The following is a 27,195-nucleotide window of genomic DNA, read 5'->3' as shown; positions in this document are numbered from 1 at the left end:
ATTACCTCAATCTAAGGGTTAAATGGTGTAATGTGTATTAAATGGATGGATGGATGAAGACATGGATGAAGAAATGCGTAAATGGGTACAAAACCATGCACAAAACTTGTCCCAAGCATTTCCACTAAGAAGTTGCTCATTAATAGGGGAGGGAGCTGTCCTTACCACAAATGCCTGACTGGCAGAGGTGTGTGTTTCATGGCCACGAGGGCGCCACCCCAGTCTAGGAACCAGACATTGTACTCTTCATCAAAGATCTGGAACAACAACAACAACAACAACAGTCATAGCAACGCCTTACATTTGCAGAGTGCTTGACAGTTTACAAAGTCTTTCACGTATATCATTTCATCTAGATTATGAGCCTTCCAACAATCCTACCAGAGAGTTTGGCACGTACTGTCATCCCCATCTAATTGATGAGGAAATGGACTTGCAGAACTCTCTCCCTAGGCCACTCAAATGTCATTGCCAGGGCTCTTTCCCCTAGTACTGTGAGCCAGTGTGCCATTTGAAGTTGAGACAATGAGAAGCATTTTCAACTACATAACCCAAAAGAAAATATGACTTCCAAAAAGCTTTCCCATCTTTTTCATCTAAGTTACTACTCAGATTTCTTTTTTTCATTTAATCAAGTGTGATATTTACTAATGTATACATGGTCTGTGTCTTCTGGTGTGTCTTTAAATGATCTGGGAACTTAAAAGGACAATTTCTTTTAGACATGTAAACATTATGATGACTAAGTTTACAGGCTCAGCCTCCACCTCCTAGTCTCCCACCCAAGTTGGATGAGGTATTTACTCTAAATGCTCATGAGGACACAGTACTTCCTGGGACCGAGAGTTATTCTTTAATTCATTCATTTGCCCATGACTTATTCAAACATCTAATCATTACTTTGCTCATTCAGTGAACATCCATCCACCCATCTATATGGGCGTATACTAAGCACCTACCAGGATGCAAGTCTCAGGAGACTTAGCTCAGACCAAACCCCACCTATAGCATTGTTTCCACAGCTATGACTTTTAAATAGCCAATCTAAGACAAGAAAAGTATCTCTCCATCAGAGAATAATTTATCTCTTCTAGATCTTCTAGAGGAAAGTAGAATTGGAAAATTCCTCTAGCACTTCACCACTAATGGTGGCTCTTACAGTCTGGATGGAGAGGTTGGGATGGTGGGTTAAGTGAGATATACTTGAAAGAGTAAAAATGTATAAGAAGATTTAAAAGGGAGGGAATAGGAGGAATGATGTCTCCTGTACATATGCCCAGTGAATACCACAGAGAAAAGTAAATGGAATCTCGAGGCTTAAAGCTCTCATTTTCTTCTCACATTTCCCTTTCAAGGAAAGACAAATGTTCATACTAATGATGAGCCTTAATGCACAAAAGATTTAAGGGTCATTTATTTATATTTCAGATATAGACATTGACTCTGAGCCTGCAATGCTAACTTTTCTCTCCAGGGCTGAGATGGGCTCCATGAGAAGCCACACAGTAGAGATGCCAGATTGAAGTCTGAAGGCAAGAACTACAAAAAGATTCTTGGCACTGAGGAGTGCGAGAGAAGTTATTTTCTTCACACTTTTCTCTGTATCCTCTCATTCTGGCCACTGCTAACTCTCGCCCTGTCTAGCACTGTCATGGAAGCTGGAATCCTTAGCTGTTTGGGAGAAGAGAAAAGAAAGCCAAAGTAGTGACAGCACAAGGAAGGGATGCTGCAATGACCACCTGGCTAGGTGCACTACTTCTGCTATCGGTGGGACAATGGCTTCTTGGGAGTTTCTGTACCAGAAGAGTTTAGACTCCAGTTTCTACCTCATTCAGCACTTAGAGCATATTACATTTTGCAGGTATGGTCTTGTTTATGTGTCTGTTCCTCATCTACCTGACTCTGGTCTTATGGGAAAGCATCTTACCTTCCTCTTTGTTGTATGCCTTCTCATGGTTAATATAATGGTTGTGTCTAGTAGGTCCTTGGCAGCTCATTTTGAGAGTGGTAGTGGTGACTGTGGTAGCAATGGGGTGGTGATGATGATGCTGGTGATTGTATGATTATCTTCACTAAGGGATGCAAACAGAAATGTTCCCAGGGAGATTTCAGATGGTGGCTTCACCTCATCATTAAGACATCCCATCCTCTTCCCCTGTATTCCTTAGATGGAAACCTTCTCATCCTTAAGATGTATGAAAATGCCATGTCTTCTTAGAAAGTCTTTATCAGTTTCCCTAAGTATAATCAATTTCTCCCTTTCCCCTGCAAGTTCATAATGCCACTAAAATAATACAATCACCCTAGTGAGTTATTTATGAACCTGTTTCCTCTACTCAATTTTGGGCTCCATGAAGAAAGGGACTCCAAAGTATTCAACTACCTCCTCAGGTTTATACTTGACACTTAGTTGACATTGTATAAATCTATATTGTCCAATATAGTAGCCACATGAGACACTTTACATTTAAATTGATTAAAATAAACAAAATAAAAAATTCAGTCCCTCTGACACTAGCCACATTTCAAGTGTTCAATAGCCACATGGGATGGCATAGATACAGAACATTTTCATCATTGCTGAAAGTTCTATTGGACAGTGCTGCAAAAAAAAATGTTTATAAAATTGAATTAATTTTTCATATAGTCATGTATTTATTAGGCTGTCTCATACTTAATTAAAGTTGGGCCTACACAATTCATAAGCCACCATGGACTTCCACAGCTTTACTGGTCTTGGTATTCTACCCTCTTCATCTTGTAGATAAAGAAACATATCCAGAAAGAGAAAGAGATCTACTTGCCAGGATTTTATGGCGCATTAGAGACAGAAACTGTTTTACTGGTTTGAATCCCCCCACACCAGCACTGGCCTTAGCATACATATTGCTGAGTGAAAGAATGAACAAATTGGGAAAATCCCAGTTTTTCTTATCCCCTGCCTAACTCTTCCCATTTTACCCCATTGTCTGCCAGCTATGTGGGCCAAAAAGAACAGCTGTTTCAATATTTTTGCACCTCAAAAGTCATAATGAGCCTGAGGAACCACAGGAAAATGCCATGTTGGCAGAACTTGCCCTAAATGCCTCTTCCCTGCCCCCAAATCTCCCAATTACCTGTCTCCATGTGTTGCCCCCATCGGAAGAGATGAACACACTGATATCAGTATACGAGAGCTCTGGGCCAATATTGCCTGAAACAGAAGCAGATCATTTGAAATTGTCGGGCACTTTAGAGATTACTTGTGCTTGGAGCTGGGGGAAGGGGTAGCAGAGAGCAAAGGTTTTCCAAGTTATGTTTAGAGTAGATTTGTACAGTCTTTCTTGATGTCGTGTCAAAAACCCAGTGGGAAGATAACCCAAAATGGTGGGGGGGAAATGAATAAATAAATTATATGACAGGGATGCATCTTCAAATGGTAAGACTCGAAGACCAAATATTGATTAGCTTGGATCTTTGGAACTCTTCCTCTTGTATAGCAGCAGTCTCTTCAAAGTTGATCTTGATGGTGGAAAAGGATGGAAGTGTAGACGTGCACAGAGAAGTTGGGCCTGAGAATATCTTTCTCCTCATATCTGATACTAGCCCAAGAAAATCTGATGTGTATATGTGTGTGTGTGTATGTTCGTATCTGTGTGTTTCCAACTTATACTCATCAATATGTTTCTTGAGTGTCAGGCAGATGAATAATCCAATAGTATAGACTATGTAACTAAAATTAGAAAGTGCCCATAATGAACCTATCTACATGACAAAAACAGATGCACAGGCACAGAGAACAGACTTGTGGTTGCCGAAGGGGAAGAGGAAGGGAGATAAATGGACTGGGAGTTTGGGGTTAATAGATACAAACTATTACACTTAGAATGAATAAACAACAAGATCCTACTGTGTTGGATATAGGAAATATATCCAGTCACCCAGGTTAGACCATGATAGAAAAGAATGTAAGAAAGAACATATATGCATGTGTGTATGACTGAGGCACTTTGCTATATAGCAGGAATTGGCAAGTTGTAAATCATCTGTACTTTAACAGAATTTTTTACTAACATTAGAAAGTGCCCAGAATAAGATGATTATACTCATCAGACCATGGCCATCAAGCACGGTTTATACCTAAACTGACCACACCTACCACTCCTTTCATGCACCTTTCCCCTCTCCTTCCTCTTTTTCTCCCCTTTGGACTTCATCATCCTGTGGTTATGTTTATTGAAAAAAGAAAGTGGTTATGATTTTCTAGTCCATCTGTATTGCCCAAGTTGCCCTACATACTCTCCAAGCCTAGAATCATGCTCCAAACTTGGAATTTAGTCCCTCAACAAATAAATATGGAAGGGATGAATGAGTGAACAAATGATTAAATCATGTTCTGATATTGATGCACATTTGGGGAGGTCTTAAGAATCAGGAAAGTACCCTAAACATGTAAGAATTTATCACTGAGGCTGATATTTTTTCTTTAAAAATAGCAGGAAGGGAATGTTAGCTCCCACACATCTGTAGCCTAAATAAGAGCACAATAAAAATGCAATAATGAAAATGTTAATTGAGCTCCTGACATTTAATGCTTCAAAATGAGAAATTAAAGCCAGGCTACAGCTTGTCAAGCTCCCATCAGCATCAGGGAGCACACAGCTAGCCAACTTGTTTTGACACTCAGGCTTCTAAAAATAACCCTGAGGCTCAGAGCTCAGGCAGTAGGTACCAGTGGAGTGGGGAGAGGCATAGTGAGCAGCTCTGAAGAGCTACATCTAGAATCTGGAACTCAGGTCTTCCAATCCAGGTTCTGGAAAACACGGATGAAGAAAGAAAATAGGAATAGGCAGAGAATGTCAACTGGGGTCCTTTACAGATGGCTGCCCAGAGCATTGTGCTAATAAGGATTCTGAAGCCATATTCAGTTTCAACGGAATAGAGTTTGGTGATCCATTAGTAATGCCTACCTAGGGTGGTAGAGAGAGGGAGCAGGAAAATAGTACCCCCAGGGCTAGAATTTGCAAGCCCTGTCATGGCTTCTTGGGATTTGTCTCATCATCTCTTACCCAATTTAAGGGCTGGTTCTGCCTACATCTTTAGCCTCTCCTTGAAAGCTTGACCAGATTGATTTTGGAGGCACAGTGGTGGTGAGAATTCAAGGCTCACAGTGAAGTCTGTTTTGGAAAGATCTTCTGTCAATTGAAAGGCTAGTTGAAAGAAATGCTGTTGATCACAGGGGCCAGAAAGTCATTTCCCAGAGGAAAGGAGAGAAAAGAGGTGTCCAGAATGATTTCATCATTTAACACATTCAGTCCTTTAGAGGACTATGAGAGTTAAGTCTCTGATTGGGCTAGTCCGGGTTACAGTGTCAGAGAAGGAAGATTTGAAGAATGTGCCTCAGAGGCTACAGTGGAACTGGAAGGGCACTTCCCAAGGTGGCCTCCAGCCAGGCTGGAGGAAAAGGTAGCTGGTCCCCACTGAAGTGGTATGATAGAAGAGAGAAACAAGGAGAGGGATGAAAAAGAGGGAGTGCTTCTCAACAACAGCTTAAATGGTAAACCACAGAGGTCCTGGTGCCCTTTGGGGCAGCTGTAGACAACATGCTTTTAGTCCCACATCTTCCCAAGTGAAAGACAGAGACGGAGATATCGTCCGGGATTAGAGATAATTTTCTCGTCACCACTGATGCCCACTCAGAGTCAGTAAGTAGAGGAGGAAGCAGACAGTGCACAAGCCACTTTAAGGAGGGAAAGCACCACTATGGAGGGACCAACACAAGGGTACAGGCATTCAGAGTGGGTAGGAAGTGTGGCAGGGAGCATGGGTAGCTGTGAAGCTGGTATGTGAAGGGACTCAGGGCTAGGTCTAGCTGAATGGCTATTGGGTAGATTAGACTTGGAGCCAGAGGGAGTGTGGGCATGACCATGGCACCTGTTCATCCTGCCCTCCATCTCATCATCTGTAAATCGAGGGGAAGAATAACCACCTATTCTGCATCATAAGGTCATGTGCATTCAAAGTGAGTTGCACATCTTAAGGCCCTGGGAAGATGTGATTCCTTGATCCCTAGCTGAAGATCACAATGGTAAGGATATTTAGAATGCTAGTGTTTCTGTTAGCTCAAAGCCATCATTAAAGTCTCCAAACTAGCATCCAATCTGCCTTCTGAAATGGTCTCAACAGAAGTTAGAGATGGATCCCTGGGTAGGCACACATCCCTGCAGCTTCCCCAAGACCTCATTTCCAGGAGAGGTGGGAAGAGGTAGTGAGTAGTGGGAGTTGAGAGGAGAAAGGCCAGGGTTATGAACACTTGAAAGCAGGCCAAATGCATGGATGTGGAAAAGGGTCCTGTAGAGACAGGCCCTGTACAGGCCACTGAAGGCACCTTTGGCTAATTTCCTAATGATTTTCCCAGTAGGAAACAACCTCTCAGCGGAAGCAGGCAAGCAGGATCAAGACAAGTTGGAAATGAGGTGTGTGCGGGTGATCTAGGATCAGGATTTGGCAGCTGTGTTACATTCCTCTCAATGCAAAGTGCCACACAGAGCAACAAGAGTTACAAAGGGGAAAGTAAAGGAATTAGTAAATTCTCATATATATACAGATGCAAAGAGTTTCAAAATCAAATGTGTAATGCCTACATGTTTGCTAGTTCATAAAGTCTTAACATTAGAGTACTTTAGAGGCACATGATAGTTACAGGCAATAACAACCATAACTAATTCTCCCAACCATGCCCTGAGCCCTTGCTGGATTTTGTAGACACACTCCTCCCCCTCTATGTTCTGCAACACCCTCACAAGATAGAAATAAGACTTGATTTACAGAAGAGGAAAATGAAGCTCAAAGGTTAAAGAACTAAGCCAAATTCCTAAGGCTATGTCAGAGTTCAGCTTGAAAAGCAGGACTCCTGAGTATATTCAGCCATTCTGTGGATGCATAATATTGATGGATTCTATTGAAGGTGATGTGCAAACTACATTCTCCTGGTGCAACAAGAGCAGTTCTAAATTTCTATAATATTAATGATGATATAGGTAACATGTAGTGAGCATTCAGTATGCCCTAGACACTATTTTGAGCTCTTTAAATCCATTGCTTCATTTGGTATTCAGATTCTACTATGTCAGCACTATTATTCCCACTTTGCCAATGAAAACAGACAGTTGGGGTGGTTAAGCCACATGGAACAATGCCTGGCTACATAGTTAGTGTTTAAATAATGTTAGATTTTCTTATTTATTACTGCTGTCCAAGGTTACTTCCACAAGAGGGGTCCAGAGCCTCCTATGGGCTTTGAGGAAAGGCAGAGTATGCAGCAGTCTCAGAGGTGGGGGTTCAAACTGGCATGGATTATGGAGTGTGGAGATCAGTCCCCAAGCCAGGAGAATAGCAATAGAGCCTGCCCTTATCCCTCACTGTCCTGGGATCCCTGAAGCCAGTGGTGTTAAGTATGGCGGATCTGATTCCTACCAGGTTGAGAGGAGTGACTGAGACATCAGAAGACTATGAGAGCTGTCAGTCTGATGGGAGTGGTCACTGGTGGTATTTGAAAGTTCATGCAGTTGGAAGCTGAAGAAGGAAGTGAGGTCTAGGAGAACAGCAACTTCAGGGGCCAGGGCTTCAGGTTGATGAGAGAAAACAGACTAAGCCATCTCAGAAAGTCTCTGTGAATTTATCTGCTTTGATTAGCAAAAAGCTGCCTAATACCAGAGCTTTAACTTGGAAGATTAGAGGCCCGCCTTGCTTTATGCCATCAATGTATTCCTGAAAAGGTGTATGCAAATCAAATGCATACTAATCAAGCACATTCCCCCAGAGACTTTCATTTTCATCTCAGAGTTGTTTTATCTTCCTTTCTGATTGATGTTCAGTGGACAGTGGTTTCAACAATGCAACCTGGAGTTTTTCTGCCCTTTCCCCCAGGCTCTCAGCCAAGTGGTTAATCATGTGTAAACAAACCTTTACATGCACCAGAGACCTCCTGATTAAAAACAGCTCTGAGGTGAAACCCTTTGTAAAGAATTCTCTGTGTAAAGAGAAAACTACCCCAACTTATACTAGGTGGGCTAGGAAGTTGATATATCACATTTTCTTAAAGTGAGAATTCTCTACTAAAAACAACCTTGCTGATCAGTCAGTTTACTTGGAGAGGAACTCTTGGCTCTCACTAAGCACAGTGGACTAACCTCTCACCATGTAGGATGGTGCATTTACCAAGAGTTACAACTGTCTGGAGTTCTTTTGCTGGGTTACTAGATTAGCCTTGGAGTTCCACGAATCCTGCCTATTATGTGGGAAGAGTGCCCATAGCATTTAGTTGATGCTCAAATGATTCCAATGAGGTCATAACATCTTCCAGAGGCCCTCAGTGAGGAAGAAGCCCAGGGAATGCCTTTCTTACCTGTAGCCACCACGAGCCCTGGAGCTGTCTCCTTGCTGGAGATTCTTCCTGAGGAATACGGATTTTCAGAGATTTGCAAGTGTAGGTGTAGGGAGCAGAAGGGCTACAATGGAGAAGAAGAAAGTAGCTTCATTCCAGGAAACTCCTGACATGCACTCCTGTCCCACCGGAGATGGGGCTCTCTTGTGTTCAGCTTCCAGAACAGCAAAGGTCAGATGTGAGCCACTCACTTAGCTTTGGGCAGGGGTCATCTCTCCCTGAACAGCCTATATGCTCACATCAGAAGCTGCCCTGAGCACCACCCATAGGCCTGTGCTGGTCCCCACTCCCATAACAAGGATATGCCGCCCTCCCTCACCCCCACCCATCCATCAAGTTCCAGCTCATGGTCAAACAAAACCTCTGTGACCATTCCTTTGCACAGGATGACACTGACCTTCTCCCACATCTGATGCTGACCATCATACTCTGGTTCTTGGAGCTCTAAGGGGCCAGGGGGAGCAGTGAAATGGGGAAGCGAAGGGGGAGTCTCAGGTCCCCTACCCTCTTCTTCAATCAGGTAGTCTGTTTCTGATTTATGTATTTGGCTCCTGTTTGTAATTTCACTTCAAATTTTACTTAAAATGTTTGAAGCCATGATCTAAAACTCATGTAAGTTTGTGTTCTTTTTTTTGTTTTTTGTTTTTTTTTTTTTTTGTCTTTTTTTGCTATTCCTTGGGCCGCTCCCGTGGCATATGGAAGTTCCCAGGCTAGGGGTCGAATCGGAGCTGTAGCCACCGGCCTAAGTTTGTGTTCTTTATTCATTTACTTGTTCCTCCCTATGTGAGCTTCTATAAAAGGATTGGGGATTTATAGAGATGTAGGGCCCATAATAAATAAAAATGAGCACATTGTGAAACTGGGAAAAAGAGAAAATTAGGTTAATAAAATAAGATGAATCCATGGGTGAGGTTTGGGGAAAAAAGTTCTTGCTATGACCAGTTCCCAGAGGTAGGCAGGCATCTGTCTCTGACCTCCCTAGGACCCTAAACCAAAAACATGGAGCTAGACTTAAAACTACAAAATGGAAAATATCCTTTTTTTCCTATTTAACACTAGATTTCCAGTTTTTAACATAATGTCTAGAATATGATATATGGTTGATAAACCTTTTTAGTAAGTGGTAAAAGGCAACTTATTTTGTGAAGGAGAAACATAACCATTTCTGAGTCCTTGAAAACATTTCTCACATAGGTTTTCTGTAAGCAGTCACTGAGGGTTGTGAATTTCACTGTTAATTACCTTTCTTCCCTCCCCATCTCTCACTGCAGCCCCTGAGGACAGAGACAGTATCTTATCCATCATGTCTTCCATGGTGGCCACCCTAATATTCCATACAGCTGGAACCCTGGGAATGGAAGAGATTAACTATTGCTCCATGTGGACCTACCAGCCTGACATTTCTTGGGCTTCCAAGGCAACTCTTGCTTACCTTGACCACTAGCAAGCACTTATCAAACTGTATCATATCAGCATCAGCTAATAGGTATTTACCCACTACTGAGCTCTGTTTGGCATCCTTAGCCCCTGGTTCTTTCTCTTGTGTTTACTTATCTTAGTAGGAGTTGGAGCACATAGTATATTCTCAGTAAAAGCTTGTGGAATTCAGCAGAACTTTCCCTCCAAGTGATAAGGCAGTCTGTGTCCACAAATCAATGCCCTGGAAGTTGTAGGAAATCCCTGTCCAGCACCAGCCAGTTTCCAAGGCCTCCTTGAAGTAATTTATCCATCCCCAGCATCCCCAGGGTAACCAGCCTGCTCTGTGATCTCACGTGAGGCTGAGGGACTGACCAGCAGACAGTGTACAGGGCTTCCTCTCAGGTCCACATCTGGAGCTTGCAGTAGACGCCAATCCCTGCCCTTGTTGTACGTGATGTATGTCTTCACCTGGTCATCCACCTTCTTGTTTGCCAGGAATATCCCTTTGATACCTGCTACCTAGGAAAAAAGGTGGGACATGGAGAAACATGTTGGGCCAAAACACCTATAGTTTGGGAGAATCCCTAGGAGAAGCCCCAGCATTTTCCACAGCATGTTGGGGGTACAAAAGAGGAAAAGGTGAAGGGCATGGTGACAAATGTCATATACCACGTGGTGTCGGAGAAGTTTAAGTTCCCCTCTGTTCCCTACCCCCACAAACCAAAAGCCCCACTCCCCTCTTAGTCACCTGCTTTTCCCCACTCTACAAGTCTCTGCACAGTATTCAGAGGACACCTTATCCTTAATCAACGATCAACATTCCCTTTGGGGTGGGAGTGGTTGATGACAACCGAGGGAGCTACTCCTTCCAGAGAACATTAGGGATTAACAGGTACACATTACTATATGTGAAACAGATGACCAACAAGGACCTACTGTGTAGCACAGGAAATTCAATTCAATACCTTATAATACCTTATAATGCAAAACAATCCGAAAAAGAATATATAAAAGAACATATTGTATATATTTCAATTATATAGATACATTATATAAAATATATTACTGAAAATAATACATATGATATATATCATATATAACATATATAAAATGTATGTAAAATACATAACTGAATCATTTTACTGTACATTTGAAACATTGTAAACTATACTTCAATAAAAGTTAAAAATAAATGAATAAATAAATAAATGAGAGCATGGCATTTTGCTCAGAAAGGGCTTATAGACAGGTTTGCAAAGCATCAAGGTATAATTCATAGTTGTAGAAGTCCAGGTGTCCTGATTCGAGGCAAGGCAGATATTTTTAGGCAGATGACCCAGCTTGGAGACCAGGCCCTGTCTCTGGCTGTCCCACTATATCACTATGTGACTTTTGGGTAATTCCCATACCATCTTTGGGTTGAAAGAGGTGGAATAAAAAATTCCTTTCCTTTTTTTTTTCCTCAGTCACCTATAAAGGATACCACAGATAACAAAGAGAACTATTGCCAGGGTCCCTGATGTACGGAGGTCTGTATGCCCTTGATATTCTGAAGAGAGAAGAGCATCACTGCAAAACACATAGATAGAGAGCTAGGAGATTTATGATCCAGAAGGGTTGGTTTAAGAGTAAGTACAGATTTGACTCACTTTTATTTCTTCTATGCCTACATCTGGGCAATAAGAGATATTTAGCATGACAACACTCTATGTCAAAGAAAGATTCCCTTCACTTCCTGTTCAAGTTTCAGCATGTTCCAAAGCAAAGGGAGTCCAAATTGTTTAAATATATAAAAACAAGAGGTGGAAGGGCAAGTTTTCTGATAACACTCAGATATGTGAAAATTTTAATTTTAGTTATCCCCATTCTTTGAAGGACATTGAAAATTGAGGTTTACCGCAGTTCTGAGAGGATGCCAGTGGGAGCAAAGGGAAAGAATTTCATGGAAATAAGTTCTTTTTTTTTTCTTTTTTTAATAGCATATTTTAGTTGATGAAATAAGAAGTTTTTTTTGTTTTGTTTTGTTTTGTTTTTTTAAGTAACATGACTGGCCTTGAAAGAGAATAGAGAATGAAATGAATGAAAAGAAAAAACAAAACAAAACAAAAACCTCAAAACAACAACAACAATAAAAAATGGACAGAGAATGTCAGGAGGGCAAGAGTATTATCTGGGAAGGATACCACCAGGGGAGTTTGACAAAAAGCCAATAATGGCATTGATTAGATTCCCTAACTAGACCAGAGGGTGGGTAAAGACAAGCCAGCATGTGGGAAGGGCAGTGGTGTCAGAGTCATGCCCTTCCCTGGAGGTACTGTCCCTGCTCTAGCTGCTTAAAATCAGTGTTATTTCAGGAATACTAGTACCTTAACTGCTCATCCAGGGGCTGTGAGGCCCTCAGATCACCCCAGTTTTTAAGACCAGTTGCAAAGGTGTTTCTCTTAAACCTGATTACCAATTATTCCTCACAGAGAATGGAATCTTTGTTTCCTTAGAGCCTTCTCTGCTATTCTTCTTAGACACAGAGCTGGTGCCTTTTCTGTTGGACCACAAGATAATGATTCCATAGCACTCTCTCCTTAAGTCAGCTCCCCCCCTTACCCCTGCCCCACCATCCAACATGTACCCAGAGCCTTGCTATCTACTTTCAAGGACACACACAGGTCAGACTCAGACTCCTGAGTCTGCTCATGTGGGGCTTCTGTATCTCCCCCACCGCCATCCCCAGCCCCCAAGCTCAATGCATTCCAGCATGAATTACTAGCCACTTGGTTGCTTCTTGTATTCTTCTGGCATGTTTGGAAAACATAATATGTCAATCTTATACTACCCTACTCCCATTGAGAACTCCACCACTCAGGCAGGTATTTTCTGTGTGCCCCACATAGTCTGAGAGCAAAATCAGGAGAATGGGGATTGAAAAGCTACAGGAAGGAGAGATTTTTAAGGAGCCCATCTGCACTCCTGAAGATATTTCTTTTGCAGTTGCAAATAACACCAAAGAAAACTCTCTCCTGTCTGAAAAAACAAACATACAAACAACAAGAACAATAACAACAGCAAAAAATAGAACACTTTCCACTTGTATTTGGATTGGTAAAAGTTCTAACATTATTGTTGAATTGCCTCTTGGCTCCATCTCTTGCACAAATAGATTATAAGTTTGGAGGGCACCTTACTTTCTGTGTCTTAAGCCAAAAGCTTTCAAATTTTTGAACTGCAACCCAAGTATGTCACAGTCTAGTAGATTCATACCCACACATGTATGTACATAAGTTGCTAAATATATATCTCTGACACACACAAAAGATTCAAGAAACACTACTAAGCCCCACTATATACAATGTAAAGAAGTTGGAGAATGAGACATACACTTTAACTCTTCTCCATCAATAGAGGTACTTGGAATCTGATAGACTTAAATGGGTGTCTTCCCACCGTAGTCTGGAAGCAGACCTGCTTTTTGGCTGCTGTTGGCCCCAAGAGTTTAAGGAGAAAGGTACCAGTTTGTGGTGGTCCCCATAGAAGAGGGTAGTACAAGATATCAGGCCTGCATGGCCCACTTTTCCTCTGGGAATCAATCTGAGGTACAAAGGGACACTGACAGCAGCCCCTTGGCAGAGCACTGAGTCCAGGTGGCACTGTCATCTGTTGTTCACCTCTCTGAGCCCTAAGGACAAGGAATCCAGGGCTCTGCTGGGAAAAGCAATTACCATGGTCTACTTTGGGCTGTCCCTAGAGTTGTTCCTGCGGTGAGCAGCCAATGAAGGTCAGCTTGGGAAAAATGTCCCCTTGGAGTCTATAAGTAGCTATCCACCTGGCCAAGGAAGGACCACAATAAAGATCATAAAGCAGTGGGTGGAGGGCAGGCACTAGAAACTGGAAATGCAATGAAACACCAGTAAGATAGGCAAAGAGGACAGAACACTAAGGATGGCTCAGAAAGTTTCATTTTCTCCATCCTCAGAGAGGTCAAGATAATTAATCATTAGGAAATTTAAATGAAACTAACAAGTTACCACTAGGTCCCTAAAGGAATGTGTAAACATGCACACATGTGCACAACATGCCCACACACACAGATACACACATACACACAGACACACACACAGAAAACTGATAATTCCATGTGTTGGTGAAGATGTGAAGCATACTAGAAATCACATACATCTCCAGTGGGAATACAAAATAACATTGCCACTTAAGACATAGTTTGGTCAATTTTTATAAACATATACTTACATTTGACCTAGCAGTTCCACTACCAGGTATTTACATGTAAGAAAGAAAAACTTAAGTTCACATGAATGTGCACAGAAATTTTATTCAAAATTACACAAAACTGGAAACAACTTGAATGACCTTCAAGTGATGAGTAACTAAACAAATGAGGAAATGCCCAGGCAACACAGTACTACTCAGAAGCAGAAAGAAGGGAGCATTGATTGATAATCAACAATATGGGTGAGTCTCAACGAGCTAAGGGAAAGAAGCTTGACTCAAAAGGCTACCTACTATATAATTTCTCTCATACGAAATCAAGAAAAGGAACTACTGGATGGAGAGAGAGAAATCAGATTGGTTTGCCAGTAACTTTGGATGGGAGGAGGGTGATGACAAATGGGCCGTAAGAGGGGATATTTTGGGACAATATCCTCTGTTTTTTATATCTTGATTATGACTGTAGATGCAAATACTCCTGTCAAAACTCATGGAACCAAAAGGGTACATTTTACTATACATGAACTATATCCCAATTTAAAAAAAAAATGAATGTGAGAAAATGCATAGTAGGAAGTACTTGGGGTGTTTTGCTCAAATAGACGTGGGCTGATTCCAACACAGCTCTACCACTTGTTAGCCCTTTAGATCTGAGCCAAGTTAGCAAATTCTCTGCATCTTTGTACTCTCATGTGGACAACAGGGAATGATATCTACCACAAGGAGATATTGTGATAGATAAGAAAGAGTATATAAACTGTTAAGGGTTGTAATATCAGGGCCACTAGCCACATATGGCTACTGAAAACTTGAAATGTGGACAATGGGACTAAGAAACTGACTTTGAATTTTGTTTAATTTTAACGAATTTAAACTTAACTTTAAAAACCAATACCAGGTCCAGTTATTGGCAAACTTTTAAGTATGTTTGGAATAACTTGAATCTACTTCTACCATAAATTTTATGAAATGTAAATTCTGATCAAGTATTTATGGGGAAAATTTAGCATACGAATTGAGATGTACTTGGGAAGTGTAAATTATACCCAGGATATTGTAGACTTAGTATGACAAGAAAAACCATAGAATACTTCATTAGTAATTTTTCATATTAATCATATACTGAGATGATAGAATTTTGGATATTTTGGCTAAATAAAATATATTATTACAACTATTTTTACCTGTTTCTTTTTACTTTTTTCTATATTTCAAAAAATTTTAAAGTGCATGTGTAGCTGTATTATATATTTATTCAACAATGCCAGTCTAAGGCATTACATGGTGTGCTGTTATTATTACACAGAGTTACAAGTTAGATGAGGAAAATACTGAAGAAAATGCAGCAGCTCAGAGCATGTTTCCATAATATAACTGAGAGTGTTGGAAAGAATATTTGTTACCTGATTTATCAGTGGAGGACAACTAAGAAGAAATGTAGTTTATAGTTAGAGATGTCAAAAAACCACAACAGAGCTCTCTATGAAGAGTGTCATAAGAAGAATGGTGAACACACGTAATGAACTACATTCACCATCAACACCAGCCTTGTTTTGATGGGATGGGCTCTGACGCCTTAAAGAAAAGATTATTATTTGGCCTTCAAGAATTATTTTCTCCCCTGATTATGTAATTACAGCCATGACAATATTGTTCTCTGAGGCAGGAACTGAACAGAACACAAAAGACTCTCTACAACCGGAAATTGCACCCACAGTAAAGGAAAAGCCAAGATCTTCAACGTGAATTCTCAAATAAATTCTCACTTTCTTTGTTCTCTTTTCAATGTCAAGAAGAGGTCTGAGAGTTCCATGTGGAAGATGGAGTGACATGCCATGAGCTTTGAGGGGCCAGAGTCAGCTTGAACCACCTCACATGTGTGTTAACTGAAGGCAAATCTGACATTTCAGACAAGGGAAAACAGACGTAATCATATGTTACATTATAACATAGAGCTAAGGGAAAACAGATGTAATCATACGTTACATTATAATATAGAGCTACAAAATAACTTGGCATAGGGAATACGTCATGCATACGATTATCATTTGCTAGATGTAAGGGAAAAATATAGAGAAATACTAGCCCAGAGAATAAATACCCAACTCTTAAGTCAAGCTCTTTACTAGCATCTTTATCCCTTTATCCCTTTTCCAAGGTCATTCAACATTCCAGGAAAATGGACCTCTGCTCATCAGACTGTGGTCCTCTTCTCATGCTAGAACTTTACTAGGCATGCCTTTCTCCTATGCTCTGGCAATTCATCATTTAAACCTTCTCATCTGCAAGTCTCTCCACATTCATCGAGTTAGAATTAACAATTCCTTTTTAGTGATCCTCTAACATGCAGGAATCATATCTCTAACACAAGTTAGTTTGTGATCACTACCCTACTAGAGTCGCTTATATCTTCCCAGGAGCTTGTGAGTCTCATGTACTGGCCTCATCAGACAAAATACACTCCATGAAAGTTTGCTAATTTAGCTGAACTGAATGTGAAAGCTTACTGGATTTCTTTTTTTCCAGCTGTATTACTCAAGGGCATTCAGAGTCCAGAAAAATTATAGTCTCTTTGCTAAGTTGCCATATGGTACACAATCTCAGTTTCTATGAGAATCTCCAGTGAAGAAGGTTAAAGTCTAATGATGCCTAGAGACTAATTAAATTGAGCTTTATCTCCAAGTCATAGAATGTATATCCAGGTGCAAAACAGCACCACCCTCTAAAAACCTTCAATATGCTCATGGATATAGATAGTGTCAGGATACAATTTTTTCCCTTGGTATTAAATGCCTTCTAGAATCTGAATCCCAACTACTTATCTAGCACTCATTCGTGTATCTGACAACCATCTATTCTACACAATTAGATGGGTTAGCTCACAGTCTTACAAATCTACACCATCTGTCCAATTCTTGGCTTACGCTATTCTTGGCACTTGGGATAGCTTCCACTTCTTCATTTCTTCCTCCCCAGGGCAAAAGTACTAATAATCAGATTGGTAACACTGAGAAAAAGAACTGGGCATGTACAGCACATCCCTAACTCAACTATTTTCAGGATCTGCCTGCAAAGATCACATCCTCTGTACCTCAATGCTGTGTTGTTAGAGACAGTCTTCCATGGGAGAGATTTTGATTCACTGTTTCTGCCTGTGACTGGATGGATGAGTCCAGTTCTGGGGAGCAGTATTAGTAAGACCACGTCCTCCCACATGCTTTTAAGAACAGGAAAGCTGACATTTGATGTCCTTTTGTCTCACCTTTTTTTTCTGTTTCAACTGGTTTCAATCTCAGGCAGGTAAAAGAGGAACTTTGTTTATTGACCCCTTCAGAGTCCAACAAACTAGAATGCAGGCTCTGAGGGTAAGAACTCTTATTTCTCCTGCTTTCCCCATGGGCTTGAACAAAACGCAGGGTCACAGAAGCCCTGATAAAAATGAATGGAGAACAAGCTTAACAGAATTGGTTTTAGAGACGTTCCCTTGCCTGGCACATCTTGCTTCTCTGTGGCTGCAATGATACCTTACATTTTTCCCCCCCAATAAGACTGACTTTAGCAAGACAAAAAAATATTACATGTATCTTGGTACATTCTTCATTTTTATTCATGCTCCACTTCAGGTCAGAATGTCTCACTGTTCTAGATGACCAAGGAATTTCAGGCACCCTTTTTTAGAAAAAGAATGGCACAATGGTAAACTCACCCACCACATCAATAGAGTCAGAGAAACAGGGATTTCTCAACTGAAAGGTCATCTGAAGCAATGTCCACCTCCCCTATTAGTGTCTGGTCATAGAAGTGTGAATAATCCTCTTACCTCTATAGGCTTACTGGTGCAAACAGGAATAGCCTCAGTCCTGGGAACATTCAGCCAAACCTTCCCACAGATGTGATTTACTGCACAATAACAAAGATGTATTTCTGCCTCCTCGTGTGATTAGAGGCATGAAAAGTTAAGCTTCCCAAAGCCATTTACACCCCTTAGTCATCTCTTCCAGTCTTTACAATTTAAGGAAGAAAACTAAGCCATTTCCCAAGCTGGGACCTTGTTGCTAAGGGAATTATTTCAGCACTTGTCTACTACATCCCAGAAAATCAGAGTATTTCTACCGATTTTGTTTTATACCCAATGAAATTCACTTCTCTCTGTTTTTTAAAGTACTTCCATTCGCCACATGGCTTTGTGTAACATTCCTTCTACCTAATAAAATAATTGTAATCTTATATGTTTCTACCACTCTTAGTAATTGAGAAGCCAGCTTAGATACCAGGATAGGGATGCTGGAATTCTGATAGACACCGCCCAGAAGAGACCACTGCAAAGCAAAAAACCCAGGCACTGGTCCCCATGTTCTGAAAGCAGCTCCCACTTCTCAAAGAGGAAAACTCACAATAGAGTAGCACACCCAAGCCATCTGAGGCTGCCATCCACAACAGACAACTCATCCTGCCATGAATGAATGACCTCAGCCAGCACAGCCTGACACCAGTCACTAGTGAATGTTGGATAATAAGACACACTTTTAAAACTCAAATCAACCCATCAGGTTGAAGTGGTCAGTTAAGTTCTTCCACTGTGGCCAGGACTGACAAAAGTCACACACTGTTTCTGGAGGTATAAATAAACACTATAGATTTAGGATCACCAAAACAATGTTTTTTGGTTTTGCTTTTGTTTTGTTTTAGATTTTTTAAATTAAAGTATAGTTGATTTATAAAGTTTCTTCAATTTCTATTATACAGTAAAGTTGTTTTTGCTTTTTTTTTTTTTTTTTTTTTTTCTCTTTTTTTGTTGTTGTTGTTGTTGCTATTTCTTGGGCCGCTCCCGCGGCATATGGAGGTTCCCAGGCTAGGGGTTGAATCGGAGCTGTAGCCACCGGCCTACGCCAGAGCCACAGCAACGCAGGATCCGAGCCACGTCTGCAACCTACACCACAGCTCACGGCAACGCCAGATCGTTAACCCACTGAGCAAGGGCAGGGACCGAACCCGCAACCTCATGGTTCCTAGTCGGATTCGTTAACCACTGCGCCACGACGGGAACTCCTCCTGTTTTTTTTTTAATCTAGTTCCTAAATGTTGTCATTTGGTTTCCTAGATAAATTATCCTTTAATCGGTGATCACATTAAAACAGAAATTCAATAGAATTGGAAACTCAATAAAGGTGATAATAATAAAAAAGAAAGAAAGAAAGACAATTTAAGTTAATGCCAGTTTTTCTTCATGCACAGGTGTTGGCATCTAGTGGCACTTTAGGGAAACCCTCACTCCCACCACTAATATTTTCTTTTGTTTCCTATAAATTTGTTCACAGAACACTGACTTTCCAAGTAATTTAAAGAAAATAAATAGCACTACTTGAGTTCCCATGTGGCTCACTGGGTTAAGAACCCAACATAGTGTATATGAGGATGTGGGTTTGATCCCTGGCCTTATTCAGTGGGTTATCTGCCATTGCTGCAAACTATGACATAGGTCACAGATGCAGCTTGGATCTGCTGTTGCTGTGGCTTTGGCATAGGCTGGCAGCTGCAACTCTGACCTCCAGCCCAGGAATTTCCATGTGCCACAGGTGCAGCTGTAAAGTAGATAGATAGATACATAGATTCATAGATACATAGAGATATACATGTATATAAATGGCACTACTCCCTCCACCTAGACCTCATAAAAGGAAGCATAGGATTGAAAAAGGTACTTAAGAGATCACAGAGGTCTATTACTTTCACTTCTGGCTTGTAATCACACATATACATATATGAACGTCAACTTTAGCAACATTTATTGAAGTCTTGAGTCAGCCACCGCATTAAATGCTTTACAAACACCTCTCTCATTCTCACAATAATCTTTTTAAATAACTTATCTCCACTTTTCAGGTAATGGTATTGAGGCATGGAAGAGTTAAATCCCTTGCCTAAAGTCACCCAATCACGAGGTGTACAACTGAGATCTGAACTCAAGACTATTTGACTCCAAAGCTTGTGTTCATACCTTTAAAACTCATGAAAGAGAAAGTCAGATCCAGGTGCAGGATAATCTTGGCTACATACCTCGTACAATTCAATAACGATGTTTCCCATTAGTCCTCGGCTGCTCTTAATGTTCTCCATGGCCAGGGTGAAGTAGATCCCACGTGTGTCTGAGATGTAGAGATTGTATGTGTCATTCTGGTTCCATTCCTGGACGGCTGCAAACACTTGGTTCTCATCGGTACTGATGATGTGCATGTCCTGTAAGAAGATGGAAGGCCTATAAGGGAGCAGATCTCCATATCTCCCTGCTCACTGGACCCAGAATAATTACCATGACTTATGAAATGGTTGAGAAAAAGCTTGAGTTATTATAGGCAATGTTAAACAATTTTGTGTTGGGCCACGGCTCTAAACTATGAGCCTCATGATTTCTGTTCCTTCCTAAGCAATAGTAAGATGGGTGTAAGGGGCTTTGGTGGGTATCATTTTCCATGGCTTCGAGGGATCCATCCACTTTCATTTTTTATTTCTATAACTGGAAATTAGTGTTAGTACTCATGGAGACACACAGCCTTGCAAGAGGAGACACACATGCAAAAAAAGACAGGGCCTATCCCTTTATTAGATCTTCATTCATGATTTCAAACTTTTTAGTGTAGAAGTTTTCATACATTCTTTGGAATATTTAGTCATGGGGATAGCAGGAAGGGTTGCATGGAGGCATAGCAAATGGGCAGGGCTCTGGGCATCCAACTCAGTTTGAAACAGAGCAGCACTACTTAGACCTATTGTATCCTGGAGTTCTGTGTTATATCTTAGGAGTAAAGGGTGAGGGGGTTTCTTCTGATAATAAAGTAATATTTGAAAACCACAAATAAAGAGGAAAGGCTATTAAACCTGGAATTTAGTGTTCTGGGTCATAATATAAGCTCTGCTATAAGTTAGCTGTATGATATTGAATGTGTCAGTTTCCCTGACCTTCCATTTTCTCACCAAAAATGTGAAGAGATTGGGTTCTCATTTCAATAGCTAACATTTGGGAACATATTCAGTCATCTAAATGAATTATTTCAATTAAAAGTCCAAATGATTCTGCAATGGAAGTAGTATGATTATAATCATTTTATTTAGGAGTAAGCTGAGGCATGTAGAGGTTTGCCAACTGACCTCAGATTATATAACTTGTAAGCAATCAAACCATGTTTTGAGCCTCTGTGGGATGACTTTAATACAATTGGTAACTTCTAACTATTTGGATATATAGCCTCCAGCTCAGAAGTTGCAAACCAATGACCCATGGAATGACTATGAATCACAATGGTTTGGTTTGACCATAGCATCTATCAAATACCTGAAATGTAGTAGTTTTAGGTGGAGTTAGCATTCATTGGAATCTTAGCTTTGCATGCCCAAAGGTTCCAATGATCTGCCCTTTCATATTGATGTTAACTTGGTCCCTGAAGTCACTTTAGTTTCTATGCCTGGATGGATCATTTCTAAAATCAAATTAATAGTTCACAACTCAAAATAGTTTATAAAAGCAGTCTGCATGTAGGCACTGTACAAAGATTACCATAAATTAAAATCCTTGTCTAAGGAATTTACACTGTCAGGAGGAAATACTGGCCTGGATAAATACTTGACCAAATAAGAGTACTTCCATTTGGGGGTGGGGGGAGGAGGCACCCTTGTCACTGTAGTGGAAATCAGTGTGGTACTAGGAATACAAGCAAATGGAGTTGACAGTAAGTAAATAACTAGGGTGGATCTAGTCTTTTCTGTATTTGACCAACCTTTCCTAGAAATGGTTTCAACAAGAAAAGGAGGCAGCAACGTCTCTAATGTCAGAACCATGGAGAGTTCCTCCAAGATGATTTTTAAAGGATACAAACTCATTTGATTTGGATAGCTGGGCGGTGGGGAAAGTGAGAAAACAAGTTCTGGATCTTTTATTGGAGTTTGTCGGGTCACAGCCTCTAGCCTTGGACTCCATAGGTCACCTTGACGAAGACCTCACTTGTTTATTTGCACTTACTTACACACCTTGTAGAATTACAAGTTCCTGCTGAGCTGCTTGAAAATGGAAATAAGGCTTACTCTTAAAAACCATGTGATGAAATCGTGTTGTGTTGGTGTGGAATGAAAGCCCAAGAACCCAGTAGGAGGGGAAATAGCAGCTGCAGGAAATACGGATTAAATTCACTTACCCTGTTAAAAATGCAATAGAAATGCCTGGATTTTCCCAGATGTTTGGTCATAAAAATGAACGAGCTAAGTTATTTTAGACTAAACTAATGTAAAAGAAGTGGAAAAAAACAACTTAAAACACTAGGGCATGGTCAGGATTAGAGGCAGCAGATTTGCTCTGAGTGCCTCTTAGTTTAGACCTGCAGTGGGACTGTGTTACCTGGTGAACAGGTATTCCAGACTCTAAGATGAGAGAACACTCTCTAATAGATAGACATATGTAATGTTTGCTCGATAAATTCTTAATTTGTCAAAGCCATTTACATAATAAATCGTATTACTGAGATTTGAATGCAAGACTATCTGAATCAAGAAGCCAAACTATCAGTGGGAGCACAATTTAGTATGCATCAAAATGACCTGGAGATCCTCCTAGCACACAGACTCATGAGTTCCTCTGCCTAAGATTCTGATTCAGTATGTCTGAGGTGGAGGCTTGGATTCTACCACCTGAGCAAGCCCTCCAAATGATTCTGGTGCATGCAATTTGAGGAATCACTTTTTGATAAGCTCTGAACTATTTGTTCTCTCTCCTAATAGGTCTTAGAGTTGAATAGAGGTCAACCAATAATCAAAATAATAAGCCTTTAATAATAAAGTAAAGCATCATTAGCTAAAATTGGTCCAACAGGAACCTGCATGTTAACAAAGCTTATTTCTTTCATCTTGCTACCCTAATCTAACTCCAAAGCATGTGTCACTTCCTTACTAGAACAATTATAAATAATACTCCCCTGACACAGTCTCAAGACAGTCATTAGGGAGAATAATAGCTGCTTTTTGAAAACCTAAATCTGTAACTTCTTAGGTGAACAACACTAAAAATACCCTCTTACTGAAACATTTTCTTATAATCTGGGCCTAATGCAACTTTATTCATTACAAAAATGCCTATGTTCTTAAGTGTTTGCCATGTGCCAAACACCATATGTAAATACAGAGAGTATTAAAATGTAGAACCTGACCTCAATAAGATGCCCACACAGTGGTGGAAACATCATAAACTTGGCCTTTCCTGAACTTGATTAAGGGCTATAGTAGAGGTACTGCAACTGGTGAAAGGAGCACAATGGCTTACAGGTGGGAGGGGGGAGGCAGGGGAAGAGAAAGTAGAGCATTCAAGGACATGCATGGAACTTGGAACCACTCATAGGCAATTTTCCTCCAAGGGAGGTGAGAAGAGAGAGTGGCCACATCACAAGGGGGTCTGTATAGAACACCAAAGTTTTACCCTGAAGGAAGTATAAATATGACAAAGATTTTTAAGCAGGGGAGAGGGAGGATTAGAGTTGGTTAATGCACAGATTTTGGTGAAGAAGATCAGGTTCATTGAATGACAATGTCCAATATGGGAGCATTGTGAAGAATGAAGTTAAGTGGGACAGTGCTAGAGGCAGGAAGAAGTCTTAAAAGATCGTTGCAACCATCTAGGTAGTAACACAGAAGACCTGAACTAAGGAAGTAGTTACTCCAAGAGAAGCCTATGAAATGAATTGGAGAGATGTTAAGGAGGTAGAATCCATGGGGGGTCAAGGAGACAGATATATCTTTAATATCCAGGTACCTGAATTATAAACATTTTCTGCCTTTTCTTTACTCATTAGAATCAAAACTAATAGTCACTATTACAATTATGTGTGTGAGGTCTGCCTCTCCTATTAGACTATAAGCTCTGGAGGGCAGAAGCTATGTCTCTCTTGTTTATCATTTTTAGTACTTCCCAGAGCATCTAGCATATGGTTGACATCCAACAAAAGTTGATAGAGTAAATAAATGGAGTAAGTAAGAAAACATAGGAAAAGGAAGAGAATAAGGGTCAAAGGGTAGAGACTTTGAGCTTAGTTGTTAAATGAGATGATTAAGGGAATGTACTTCAAATAGGCAGTTAACAATAAGGTCCAGCATTTTAGGGAGATATATGGGCTGGGATATGGGAGACAGCAGGTGAAGAGAAGGGATGAGATCACACGGGAACCACGAAGAAAGCAAGGAGGACTTAGGAACACACAATTTTAAGGATGGCAAGGAAAGGGGATCCAGAAAAGGAGACCAGGGAGAAAAAAACGGCTATAAGGAAATGTATCAAATATGACTTTTTTTCCCTCAACAGTGTCAGATACTCCAGAGAGGTTAAAAAAAAAGAAGATAAAGACGGAGGGATATCTAATAGGATTTGGCATGTCAGTGGACACTGGTAACAACAGCTGGCATATTTTTATTGGAATAGTGGGAAATGAGTGTGGAAGAGCTGAGAGCCACAAGCAGCAGGTTCAAGAGTGAACAGGAAGTGAAAAAAGAGGTTAGAATTACATAAAACACTTTAAGACGTGTGGCAGGGACACAGCAAAGAAGGACAAATCAGCATTTGGGGAAGCATAAAAGCTAAGAAAAATCTTCCTAAGGAAATTACAGAAAAGGTTAATAGCAGTGTCATGATCACTGTAATAAATTATCTAAATATATATTTCCTGCTCCTTTCTTTCATTATTCGAAATGGGATTAATTGTATTCTACCATCAAAAACAAACCTAAACTTAGATAAGGAGAGACTTTATTTGAAAAGCCTATTGCAATGGGGATAACACTCTGATCATAATATCTGAAAGCACCTCAGAGGCAGAAAAGAATGACTTGTAGAGGGAAATGTAAAGCAAGGCTAGAATGAACTGTGGGGAGTGGGGTGTGTAGTTAAACAGGAAGTTATTACACTGAAGGTGGGAATGTAAATTGTTGCAGCCACTGTGGAAAACAGTATGAGGGTTCCTCAAAAAAATGAAAATAGAGTTGTCGTATGATCCAGCAATCCCACTCCTGGGCATATACCCAGACAACACTATAATTCAAAAAGATACATGCAGCCCAATGTTCACAGCAACACTATTGACAATAGCCAAGACATGGCCACAACCTAAATATTCATCAACAGAGAATGGATAAAGAAGACGCTACACACACACACACACACACACACACACACAAATGGAATATTACTCAGTCATTAAAAGAATAAAATAATGCAATTTGCAGCAATATGGACGAACAGAGAGATTATCATACATAGCAAAGTATTTCAGAACGAGAAGGACAAATACTGTATGATATCACTTATATGTGGAATCTAAAATGACACAAAGCAATGTATCCATGAAACAAAAACAGCATCATAAATATCGAAAATAGACTTATGGTTGCCAAGGAGGAGGGGAGTCAGAGGAGAGAAGGACTGGGAATTTGGGATTAGCAGAGGAAACTATTATATATAGGATGAATAAACAACAAGGTCTTACTTACAGCACAGAGAACTATATTCAATATTCTGTGATAAACCAAAATGGAAAAAGAGAAAATTGTTCTGCTTAGGGTCAGGTGATTCTCAGAGGAGAAAAGCTAGACTTAAATTTGGTCAAGTCAAATTAATAGGCACTTAGTTCAGATTGGTCAGGGGGAACACACAGTTTAGTTAATCATTTATGAGATCAAAAAACAGGAATCTAGTCTTGGCAAAGGTAACACAACATGGGGGCATCTGAGTCTCTTCAGGACATGCGAGGGAGGGGAGTTCTTTGTTGTAAGCCATGTCCAGGAACACAAAAGGGTGAGGGGATTTCTTAAATGTTGCTGTTTTCCAGGAGCTTGGGGCCAAGTCATGTTCAACATTGTCACCACTAAACTGAGTTCTATAGGAAAACAAACATTGTTTTCCTTTTGTAGAAATGACTGTTAGAGTAGCAAGTTAAGAACAAGTCCAGCATATAAGAGAAAAGAAGAGGTCTATCAGACTCAGAGTGATACAGGGATGCAGGTAACTATGAGACCAAAGGCAGCCTGGGCTGTGACCCCACAAGGGACTTGCCGGGCAGGTTAAGAGTGTCAGCAGTACTTGCCCTGGATCACAGTGGGTGTTTAGATCTGCCTAGCACTTTACATTTTACCAACAATGAGATATCTGATTTATCCCCACAACTTTGCCAAATGGTATCATGATGCCCATTCCACAGATAGGAAGACCTGGGCTCACAGATAAACAGGCAGCAGAGCTGGAAAGAAAATCCTGGCTTTCTGCTCAGGAGCTCTGGTCCCCTTTTCCCAAGGTGTCACGGCTCCTGCCATCTGCCTCCAAGCCCTCCACTGGTGTGCAATTTTCATGGTCATTGGCCTGAAAGCACTGACCTGATGCCCAGGAGCTGGGTTATAGAGATCTCAGCACAAGGTTGCTGACCCTAATAATGTCACCCTTTATTAACAGTCTTCATTTCCTTCCCTGCAAAATACTAGGAAACCATGGAGCACCCCAGGAGAGCATCTTCTGAACAGACAGGCTGGGAGTAGAGGTGTGAGTGATGACGAGGAGATTTTCAGTGTTTTTGTTTTTAAGCAAGATGCCCAGCAGCAGCTGCAGCACCACATGGAATGGCAACAACTTGCTTAAAAGCCATTTCCATTTTTAAACAATGGAAAGACCAATCTCCCTCCACCCACTCTGTCCTCACCTCCTCAGCAGAGGCTATGGAAATCTGGGCCAGTGCCGACTAATAAAGGGGATCGATAACCATCCAGCTATTTTCACAGCAGCCCTCATATTAATGAGAAGCTGTTCTGGATAAAGTTCTGTAAGAGGGGCTGCACGGATGGTAGTCCACCACAGTAAATTGCCATGGGGTTGCTAATCATTAATGGAGTGTTCTAGGGTTCTGATCAATGCCAGGCTTCATTTGTTCCCACCTGCAGCCACACTGCCCAGGAGAGTAAATTGTTTTCCTGAGCAGGTGAAAAGTACATAAAATATGCAAACATACAGAGACAAAATAGGCCCTATATGGATGATAGGGTTTGGAAAGTTCTTGAATTTTTTTTTCCCTGGGCCAAAACATGGACATCATCAGGTTACTGCTAGGAGTATACTC

At 40.7% G+C, this 27,195-nt stretch overlaps 1 protein-coding gene across 8 annotated transcripts in view; it reads right to left on the bottom strand.

Moving 5' to 3' along the window:
- The window catches only part of SORCS3 (sortilin related VPS10 domain containing receptor 3), a 612,545-nt gene that overhangs the window by 91,373 nt on the left and 493,977 nt on the right, over positions 1-27,195 (bottom strand). For all 8 annotated transcript variants that reach the window (XM_021072812.2, XM_021072813.2, XM_084993359.1 and 5 more), the window contains 5 exons: positions 20,123-20,302; positions 10,217-10,363; positions 8,387-8,489; positions 3,117-3,193; positions 166-257 (listed from right to left, as the gene is read on the bottom strand). In XM_021072812.2, coding sequence (XP_020928471.1) covers positions 166-257; positions 3,117-3,193; positions 8,387-8,489; positions 10,217-10,363; positions 20,123-20,302 — 599 coding nt within the window. The remainder of the gene's footprint in view (positions 1-165; positions 258-3,116; positions 3,194-8,386; positions 8,490-10,216; positions 10,364-20,122; positions 20,303-27,195) is intronic.

This window comes from Sus scrofa, chromosome 14 (assembly GCF_054392235.1).
Source record: "Sus scrofa isolate SSC_HxYL_T2T_F1_AM1 chromosome 14, Sscrofa_HxYL_maternal_Yorkshire_Landrace_v2.0, whole genome shotgun sequence".
NCBI classification, from domain to species: Eukaryota; Metazoa; Chordata; class Mammalia; order Artiodactyla; family Suidae; genus Sus; species Sus scrofa.
This window is presented reverse-complemented; position numbering and strand designations above follow the sequence as displayed.